General features: G+C 50.5%; 1 protein-coding gene across 2 annotated transcripts; it reads left to right on the plus strand.

Annotated features, from left to right (window-relative positions):
• Positions 1-588: 588 nt before the first annotated feature.
• SHOX2 (SHOX homeobox 2) lies at positions 589-9,570 on the plus strand. 2 transcript variants are annotated; one of them, XM_070406917.1, is made up of 5 exons: positions 589-1,088; positions 4,127-4,335; positions 6,747-6,804; positions 7,119-7,207; positions 8,717-9,570. In XM_070406917.1, the coding sequence occupies exons 1-5, from the start codon at positions 734-736 to the stop codon at positions 9,008-9,010; spliced, it is 1,005 nt and encodes a 334-aa protein (XP_070263018.1). In that variant the 5' UTR covers positions 589-733; the 3' UTR covers positions 9,011-9,570. The 2 variants fall into 2 exon arrangements, with proteins under 2 accessions (XP_070263018.1, XP_070263019.1); XM_070406918.1 differs by having other exon boundaries at positions 8,753-9,570.
• Positions 9,571-10,015: the final 445 nt, after the last annotated feature.

The raw sequence follows: 10,015 nt of genomic DNA on the forward strand, positions 1-10,015 counted from the left end.
GGACGGCCTGGGACCTGCCTCCTCTTCCCGCCCCTTCCCGTCCCCCTTCGCTGCCCTCCCACTCCAGACCCAGCCTGCTCGGACTCTAGTTTAATCTCTCATCTCTCTCTCTCTCTCTCTCTCTCTCTCTCTCTCTCTCTCTCTCTCTCTCTCTCTCTCTCTCCCTCTCCCCCTCTTGCTCCCTCCCCCATTCCCACCCCCACCCGCAGGTAGCGGCGCGGGTGCTTCCCGGGAAGGGGCTCCCTCCGAGTTGCGAAGGGAGGTAATTTACTCAGAACAAGGGGCCGCCTTGGCGAAGTATAAATAGTGAGACTTCAAGCGCAGCGTCGCTATCAGATCTGAACTCTCCGCAGGAAGAATTGTCAAAGATCTTAACATTGAACAAGCGGGCTCCGGCAGGGAAGCCTCAGTTCATATTTCCCTCGGCCCCCGCCCCTTCCCTCTTCCTCCTCCTCCTCCCCCTCCTCCTCCTTCCTCCTCCTCCTCCTCCTCCTCCTCCTCCTCCTCCTCCTCCTCCTCCTCCTCTTCTTACTTCTTTTTCTCCTTCTACTTCTCCTTCTTCTTTCTTCTCTTCTTTTTCTTCTTTCTTCCTCCTCCTCCCTCTCCACCCCATCCCCTGCCCCATTGATGTGTTATTACTGGGGGGGCTGGAGCAGTAAAAAAAGAAGAAGGAAAAAAAGAGCAGGGCTTGGCGGTGAGAGGTTGTGCGCGGGGCTGCAGGGCATCGGTGGCGATGGAAGAACTGACGGCGTTCGTCTCCAAGTCTTTTGACCAGAAAGTGAAGGAGAAGAAAGAGGCGATCACCTACCGGGAGGTGCTGGAGAGCGGGCCGCTGCGCGGGGCCAAGGATCCGAGCGGCTGCGCGGAGCCGGGCCGCGACGACCGCAGCAGCCCGGCAGTCCGGGCGGCCGGCGGAGGCGGCGGCGGAGGAGGAGGCGGAGGCGGAGGCGGAGGAGGCGGAGGAGGTGCAGGAGGAGGAGGAGGAGGAGGAGGCGGAGGAGCTGGAGGAGGGCGCTCTCCGGTCCGGGAGCTGGACATGGGCGCCGCCGAGAGAAGCAGGGAGCCGGGCAGCCCGCGGCTCACCGAGGGTAACGGCCCGATCCCCGGCCCCGGTTCCCCTTCCCGCCTTCCCAACTCCGCTTAGGCGGGAGAGGACCCCAAGGCCCGGCGGGGTGGGGGGCGGGACGAGGCGAGGGCCCTGGGATCCCAGTTTGGACGCGGGAGTGATGAAGGTGGGAGTCCGGTGGTGTGCATGGTCGTGGGTGGGGTCCGGGTGTCTGCGGGGAGGGGGGCGTTTGGGGATGGTGCGCGCCCTTCGCGGGCGCTCCGGCTGTTCCCATTCCACCCCAATGCGTTTTTCTCCGGCGGGAGGATGGGGCCTCGGCGCGGACGGCCCGCGGGCGAATGGTGAAGTTCGCGGGGCCGGGTGCAGGCGGGGTCCTGGCAGTGGCGGGGCCAGGCGGCGGGATCAAGGTTAGCATCTAGAGTTTGCGAGAACCCCTTTTCTAGGGGAGAGAGGAAAGAGAGGAGAGAAGAAAGAGGAGAGAGAGAGAGAGAGAAAATGTCACCCTCCGGTCGCCCGGGGGTTTGGGACCGCCGCAAAGAACCGCTAGAACTCGGCGAAGACCCTGGATCCCTGGATCTTGGGGGGGCCAAACTTCGCATTCTCTTTGGGCTATGAAGGTAGAACGAGGCCGAAGCGAGCTAAGGTCCAGCCTATGCTGTTTGTCCTGGGAGACGTGTGAGGCTCCTCTTTTTTGTTTGTTTGTTTTTCAGTATTTACACAATTCCGCTTACTGCTTCGCCTCATCCAGTACTCTGGTTTTGTGCGTGGAAAATCCTCTGGTGCCAGCAAAGTGTTAGGAAGCGGCTTTACCTAAATGGTAGAGCGTGCTGTACCAATTCAAAGGAGTTCAACAATAAAATTAATTTGGCACTTGGTCCCTGCAGTAACTGGTGGGCTGCCATATTTTTCCAATTAAGAAAATATGTGACATGCGTAGAATCACATATTTAAGCAAGCAATTAAGTTGTTTATAACACGGTCTGTTCCTGTTTAGGCCAATAAGTGGAAATTTGGGGGCGAAGTAAAGATTATATTAAGTCTATTAATCAACTGGAAATGTGGACATCTTTTTCTTTGAAGTCCCCAAAGTTTGAGAGGTATCCATGGTGGATGACATAAAATAGACAGCCTTTCACCCCTTGGGCAGTAGCTCGAGTGTGTTTTCATATTTAAATTTTATTGCACTGTGAGTGAAACTATTTTATCAACTTGGCTGTGAATGTTTGCTACTGTGTTACCCACTTCCTTCCAGGAGGAAGGACACATGTCCACAAAACGAACTCTGAGACCTAGAAATGCTGGCATCGCTTAAGATCACCACAGTAAGAATGGCAGGCAGGGCTGAGATCTGGGGCCATTCTTTCACCTCCAGACGCTGCACCAGGTTCTCCTAAATTTGGAAAGTGTTGGCATAGCGGTCTGACGCTTCAGGGCAGCCTCCTGAAGCCTGGGTGAGGCCACAGCTCTGGGCCCTGGGCACAGCAGCGCGCAAGACGGAGAGGTTAAGGTCTGAACCCGGGGTAGGCGCAGTCCTGGGATCGTTCATTTCCAAGAGCAGGGCAAGTCTTAATTTCTCTGCAGGCCGGCTCTTTTGGAAATGATGTTTAACTCCCATGCTGATCTGGAACCTGGGCTGGGGAAAAACTGCCAACAGCCTGGACTATCCAAACTCAGCTTTGACGCTTTAAAAAACAAAACAAAACACCAAGTCTCAGACTCAGGCGCAGAGGATGAAGAAGGTTCAGAGGGCAGTTTCTGTTGTTGAGTGGCTCCCCTGATCACTGCCACTTGGCCTTCATGTGCAGCGGTTGGCAAAAGTAGGCTTACAGTTGTGAGTACGCGAACGGTTTATTCTCGTCTTGCTATTTATTAATTATCGCATTGTTTGTGTGTATTGCAACTGTACACCTACTTTTGCCCACCCCTGTGTATAGCCATATCCCTTGGGCATCTCTGTGTGCTCACATTTGCAGAGCTCCCGTTTTTAAAGGGAGGAGAAGAAAGGGCAGGAAAATAGCAACGGATGTGTGCAAACCCAGAGCAGGGAAAAAAAATGCATATTTTATTAAACATCCGAGCTGGTGGATGCATGAAAAGGCTCTGAGCAACCAATAGAAACCGCGGATCGCGAATGTTCTGCCTGAACCTGTTGATCTCCGCGGGTTGAAGCATTTGGGGTCCGGTCGGCCTTTCCGATGGGGAGAGACAAGGCGAGAACCGAGGCGGCGGTCAGTCCCGCAAGCCCTGGGAGGCTAGTTTTCTGCCTCTCGCCTTCTAGCCCGGCGTGGGCGGCGAGCCCTCCAGGCTGCCAACATGGCGTGGACGCCTCTGCTCAGGCGACAGAGGTCCGGCTGGCGGGGGCCAAGGACTGCCAGGCGGCCCGTGGGCGGCCCGTGGGGTTTGGTCCGAGCCCTGGGTCAGCACCGAGCTCCCGGGGATGCGACTCTCCGCGATGCGCAGCACAAGGGTCTCGCTCTGCATGCGACCCTGTGGCCCAAGTGTGACCAAATTAGACCAGCAAGTTGGAGAGGGACAGAGAGCGACTGGCGGGCCGAGCTGGCCGGAGTCGGGCCCAGCGCTCTCTGCAGGCGGGGCGCGGGGTGGGAGGCCGGAGCGTGGCCTCCCCGCGCCCTCCTGCCCGCACCGCTCTCGGGAACGGGCGGGGCGCGGCTCTTTTGATTTCTGTGCGTCCGCGGGAGAGAGTGAGCGGGCGAAGGGGTGAGTGCGATGGATTTGCTGTTCGGAGGGGGAGGGCAGGGAGCAGCGGGGGTGGGTCATGAGGTGAGCGGAGGCCACAGTTTCAGAGGCAAGGGTGGGTGAATGCCCATCTTGCCCGAGGGCGGCCACCTCGAGTTGATCTTGCGCGTCTCCAGGATCCTCGTCCTCCTCCGGGCCGGGTGAGGGACTGGGCAGGAACTCCAGGAGGGGGCAGGATCCGCCATCCGGCTCGAGACGAACCTGGTTAATGGGATTTGTTGTGTTTTTATCTCTGTGTCTGTGTGCTGCTGTATGCGCGCGTGGACGTCTGCGTGGCCCTGTACATCGTGGCGCCCCATCCAGTGTCCCCGGAGCTGAGGGATCGAAAGGAGGATGCGAAAGGGATGGAGGACGAAGGCCAGACCAAGATCAAGCAGAGGCGAAGTCGGACCAATTTCACCCTGGAACAACTCAACGAGCTCGAGAGGCTTTTTGATGAGACCCACTACCCGGACGCCTTCATGCGCGAGGAGCTGAGCCAGCGGCTGGGGCTGTCGGAGGCCCGGGTGCAGGTATCTGACTGTGAGGAGGTCGAGGCAGGGTCCAGGGAGGGCAGAGGGGCGCGCCAGGGGTTGGAGAGGCGGCTTTCGGGACACACACTAAAGGTGCAGGTTCCAGGGGCTGGAGTGAGGTGAGAAAGGAAGGGATGTCCCAAACAGAGGTCTTATTTTCCAAAGTAGATCTTAGTCCTAAACCGCCCGCCCCCCCCCCCCCCCCCCCCTTTCACCCTATTCCAACATATGTTCCAAGCAGAAGAAAGCTGTGCTGGGCTTGCTCCCAGAGTTTCTATAAACCACACCCCCCTCGCCTCATGATGCCTTTAATGTGGTTTAATCCTAATGGGCCTACTTTTATAAGCCTTAAAAAAATCCCACAGAAAACGTTTTATCTTCTGGATGTCTTAAAAGTTACAACGAATATTCTGTTCGCTGGAGTTGGGTTTCCTTGAGGGTCTGCTCTGGGGTCTAGGTTTGCCAAGCGGATATGCCAATTAGGTTTATAGATGTACAGACTATAAAGAAAATTAGCAACTGTTAAATGCAGAAATTTACAGTCTGCCGTTAGCAGTTGATCTCAAACTGTGTGCGAAACAGCAGAGAAATAAATGCATTTTGGTCACTCTTTGTTCCCTCACTTAACCAAGGCAGCGAACCTGGACCTACAGAAACTTGATTTTAAAACAACCCACAGATCTTAATGTTGGCATTTTCAAAGTCCGACCCCAGTGACTACCATATCTAATGATATTAGGATTGTTTTTTGTTTTGTTGGGTTTTGTTTGTTTGTTTGTTTTCTGGTCAGAGGGTGAAAGTAGGCTTTGGGAGCGGTTAATTTGAAAATGTATATGCATACATGCATACATATCCTAGGTTTATGGAGAACAAATTTAAATGTTTCAGACTGTATTTCGCTCAAATAATAAAATAGGAGAAAATGATGGTCATTATTTGTTTGAACACATGGAGCAGTTTTAAGCCTGAACATCTGCAGCTGTTACAAAGTATCACTGTAACAGATACTCCCTGGGTCTCTGGGCGCAGAGACCACCATCTGCAGCGAACTATGCAATTCTTATGGGGCTTCCTCGCATCTTGTAATAGGATCAGGACAAAAACAGCAGTGGAGTTGAAGGGGAAAAGTAATAATAGGCTGCCTTGGTCATCACAGCATCAACAGCGGAGCCTTCCTTTTTAAGCCTCTCCTGCTTTGCTCTGTGTACTGAGATCTCTAGAGGCTCAGCAACCCCTTAAAGACGTGATGATAATTATTACAGTTATGAGCATTAGTATCTCAGTTCCAACTCTGCTAGGGGAAAAAAGAGGCAAGAAGCCTCAGGCCATGTGAGTTGCACAAAGGATGCCACCCTGGCATGAAATCTACCCTTCTATTACACTAAATGGCAGGGGAATTTTTGAAGATTTACATTGACTATGACACTTGCTTTTAAAAACAAGACAAAGCTCAGAAGCAATATTTTACTTTCATGTGTTTTAAACATTAATTGGTGAATCAGTCAATATGCTATATTATTGGAACATAATGCTGTGTTATCAGAGTAAAAAAGCAAGCTTTCTTTGAATTTTAAAAAGTCTGTCAGATTGCCTCTAAAAGTTGGCAAGGTTATTTAAGAAGGCAATATCTGGGAGAAGATAGTATCCAGGAGTTACTTGATTCATATTCCAACCCCTTTCACACAATATTCTCTTTTTTATTTTTCTTGTAAGAAGTGATTTTATTGCCAATCTTTATTTTTTCATACTTAAAAAAAAATTTTGAGCTATTTTCTGGATGCTTCTCTACTACCCTAACTGTGAGCATGGGCTATTTCTATAGAAGCAAATTAGATTATCATGATAATAGTACAATTATTCTGCTACTGTGTTACACTCTGTTGCACAGAGGAACAGAGAAATTCTAAACTTCTTTGTAGTGAGGCTTTTATGACACTAATTACCTCTTCCCCCACTCTTATCCCCCTCCCTCAGCCCCGAGGAAAAAAAGAGTCACTATTTGCTTTGGTGTTTGGTTTTTCTTGAAGATGAAGCTAATTAATATTACAGACTATTAATGAGCACATTCGTCTCAGGTCTTACTGGGCAAACATCTAAACCCATTATCACTTTGGTATCAGGTATCAGCAAGAGTTTTAGGCCTTGGGAACTCTGTAATGTAGAAAGATGAAACCAGGACTAATAGCAATTTATCAATAAACTATCTTGCAAAAGTATATGAAATCTATATATTTTTGTCATTACTTTACACTTTTAACTTTGGAAATTGAGATTGTTCTATTAATTCAAAGGTTGCTTGCTACATCTCCTAGTTTGTGCCTAAAGCACTACTCTTTTTTTTCATCTCCTTTTGTAATTTAAAAAATGTTTGAGTCATAACATCTAGGTTATATTTTCTCTCCAATTTGTAGGTTTGGTTCCAAAATCGAAGAGCTAAATGTAGAAAACAAGAAAATCAACTCCATAAAGGTATGGTTCTCAGACGAAGAACATTTGGTATTCTAATTAAAAAGAGAGTGGGGGATAGTGCTATTACAAATACAGAAAAATCTTCTCAAAGATAATCATGGTCCTTGCTTAAAAAGCTGCTCTGAAGGCAGTTAATGAGAGTCCTAAAGTTTGGAAGTAAGTTCGATTTATTTTAATTGTGGCAGTAGTTTAGGAAGATAAGAGATTATTTCCAAAGGGATTAATTCTATCTTGGTACCATTTGGAACCCTGGAGAACAATGTTGGAAATATTCATCTCACATGATTGTGTTTTGTTGTCCCCATTCTTTGCAGGTGTCCTCATAGGGGCTGCCAGCCAGTTCGAAGCTTGTAGAGTTGCACCCTATGTCAATGTAGGTGCTTTGAGGATGCCATTTCAGCAGGCAAGTACAGCCCAGTTTCAACCTGTTTTTAACTGTAAAACAACCTGGATGTTTGCTTGAACTATTGACCATCCCCCTCTCTCTAAGCCCCAGTGTTGGTGTCCATGCAGTTGGAGAATCAATTTTGAGATAATATAGTGGACCTTCTCCCCTTTAAAAACCTATAGAGTGTCAGGGGCCACATGCCTGGTCCTTTCTGTCCTCAAGGGAAACCCAGAGAAGCCTGAGGGCAGTAACAGATCCTTTAAAAAATGCGCTAAAGATTGAGCTTGGGGAGAGGAAGGAAAAGGCTTTTGATTAAGATTTTGTCAGATCCAATACAGAGGTTAGTCCTAAGGTGTTTCTAAGGCAATTCTCTAAATATTTTTCTAGGTAAAGTTATATTAACTGTCTCTGACAGAAGAAAAGAAAATAAATAAAAGTACTCCCTACTCAGGCTTGATTTTTTTAAAGCTGTCTGCAAACAAAGCTCCATCTTTAATAGAGAAGGCAGCCCTGCCTTGGTCTTCCCAGGGATGCCCTGCCTCTGCAATGCCTTTCTGAGCCATAAAGAAACCTTTAAGACTACATCTAAAAGGACAGCCTACAGCAACGATTTAATCCTGGGAACTCCCAGTGCTCTGAACTCCCCACTCTCCAAGCCTAAAGGCTTCATCCTTTCCCAACCAGTTCCTGACCTACCCTCATCCTCAGCCAGGACCCCTGCTTGGTAGGACTATGAAGTCGTGAATTAGTTCTCAGTTGTCTCTGGGGAGACACATGGGTGCACCAATGTATTGAGAGTTAGTGTTAGGGAGGTCTTAGCTTTCTTGGCACCTCCGGACTCTGGTATCTTGGTGCTAGGCTTTTGAAGCCAGAAAGAATGACTGGAGAAAGAGAAGGGGGGGGTCTTAAAAGGAGACCCCTACTTTTCAGAAGGTGATCTGTAGGTCTGCAGCATCAGCAGCGCCTGGGAGATAGGTAGAAATTCAGAAATTCAGGCCCCAACCTAGACTTTCTGAATGGGAATCTGCATTTCAACAAGATCCCCAGGTAATCCTTACAGGAGTTACAAGTACCAACAATTGTGCTAATTGTGATGAAGATGCAGTAACATACAAAGTTTTGTGGTTTGCTTGTTGGTACTTAAGTGCTTTAGTAGTGAGGTAAGATGTGCACGACAGCATCAAGAGAAGAGGGTAGCTGGCCCTCACCCCGTTTTGCCAATACACCATTGTTATTTTGAGGAGGGTGATGTTTTGTAACAGTAGCCACGTGGCCCTCTCATGGGCCTGGCTCCCGAAGGGGCGGCCACATTCCTGCAGTTGCAGCGCCCCTGGGCCCAGGGAGATAAGCGGAGCTGAGTGAGTTGCAGAGATTCGGGGGCACTGGAGTATCCCCGTGGCGCCCCAGATTCAGTAACTGACCGAGAAGGTCAGCCAAATGCCCCGTTCCCACCCCCGCCCCAGCCTTCCCCTGAGCCACGCTGGACGCCGTTAATGCTCTGTTTCTATTCTGTTGTCACCCTAGGATAGTCATTGCAACGTGACGCCCTTGTCCTTTCAGGTTCAGGCGCAGCTGCAGCTGGACAGCGCCGTGGCGCACGCGCACCACCACCTGCACCCGCACCTGGCTGCGCACGCGCCCTACATGATGTTCCCGGCGCCGCCCTTCGGACTGCCGCTGGCCACGCTGGCCGCGGACTCGGCCTCCGCCGCCTCCGTCGTGGCTGCCGCCGCCGCCGCCAAGACCACCAGCAAGAACTCCAGCATCGCGGATCTCAGACTGAAAGCCAAAAAGCACGCGGCCGCCCTGGGGCTGTGACGCCGACGCCAGCGCCCCGGTTGCGCCTCCAGCGCGGCGTGCACCCACCCCGCACGCCCTCCGCGCCCGGCTGCTCCTCCGTCGCCCCCTCCGCACTCCCGGAGCCCAGCCTCTTGCCGCCCGGCTGATCGCCCCTTGCCCGCTTCAGCATCTCGGACTCGGAGGGCAGGACTCGGCGCGGGACCTGCGACCCTTCAAGGCGCGTCCACGCGGTGGCTGCTGACCGTGCAGCTATCCAAGGGCCTAGCATTCAGCTTTGCAGGGGCGGGTTTGGGGAAGTCTGGAGAGATGTTGGACACGGGAGTGCTGGGACACCGGAGTGTGGCTTCTGGCACAGCTGCAAAGATGGACTCTTGCTCAGAAATAAAAATCCTGTTAATTAAAAAATGAACAAAAAAAGTAGAAGAGACAAACAGAAAACAGAGAAAGGGAACGTGTTTCTGATTACTATTTGAAAGAAGCTGAAATCGGAGAGAGAACCAAGGAACACACACACACAAATTAAAGTATTTTATATGTTTGAAAATATGGAAAAATAACCTGGATGAATCTCGAGAGAATGCGGGGGGGGGGGGGGGGGGGGTTGGGGAGTTACCAACTGAAAGTGTATGCCCGCCCCCATGGGCAAAGAAGGCAAAACAGAAGGAAGAGGTATACTTATTTAAAGAGTTAAGATTTTTTAAAAAAGGTGCGCAGCTGGGAAGTTCACAGGTTTTGAAACTGACCTTTTTCTGCGAAGTTCATTTTAATACGAGAACTTTGATAAGAGAGGCGGGCCTCCTTTTACGTTGAATCAGATACTTTGAGTTAAAAAACCACCACGAATGGAAGAGCAAGAAGAGGGAAGAGAATATAAAAACAAGGAGAGAAAAAAAATGATATTAATACAAAAAAATGATACCACAGACAATGATTTTTCTGAGGAAATTACGGCAGAACTGTCCAGGCTGTTGGCAGTAAATTCCAGTTTGCATGTTACTTTTATTCCATTGATGGTGTCTCCCC

Source organism: Myotis yumanensis, unplaced genomic scaffold, assembly GCF_028538775.1.
Source record: "Myotis yumanensis isolate MYYU_CA2020_CCGP unplaced genomic scaffold, mMyoYum1.0.hap1 SCAF_2, whole genome shotgun sequence".
Classification (NCBI taxonomy): domain Eukaryota; kingdom Metazoa; phylum Chordata; class Mammalia; order Chiroptera; family Vespertilionidae; genus Myotis; species Myotis yumanensis.

Coding starts and splice junctions, on each gene's coding strand:
- SHOX2 (XM_070406917.1), top strand. CDS start 734: ATGGAAGAACTGACGGCGTTCGTCTCCAAGTCTTTTGACCAGAAAGTG. Junction 4,336..6,746: donor TGTCGGAGGCCCGGGTGCAG/GTATCTGACTGT, acceptor TCCAATTTGTAG/GTTTGGTTCCAAAATCGAAG. Junction 7,208..8,716: donor TGAGGATGCCATTTCAGCAG/GCAAGTACAGCC, acceptor TTGTCACCCTAG/GATAGTCATTGCAACGTGAC.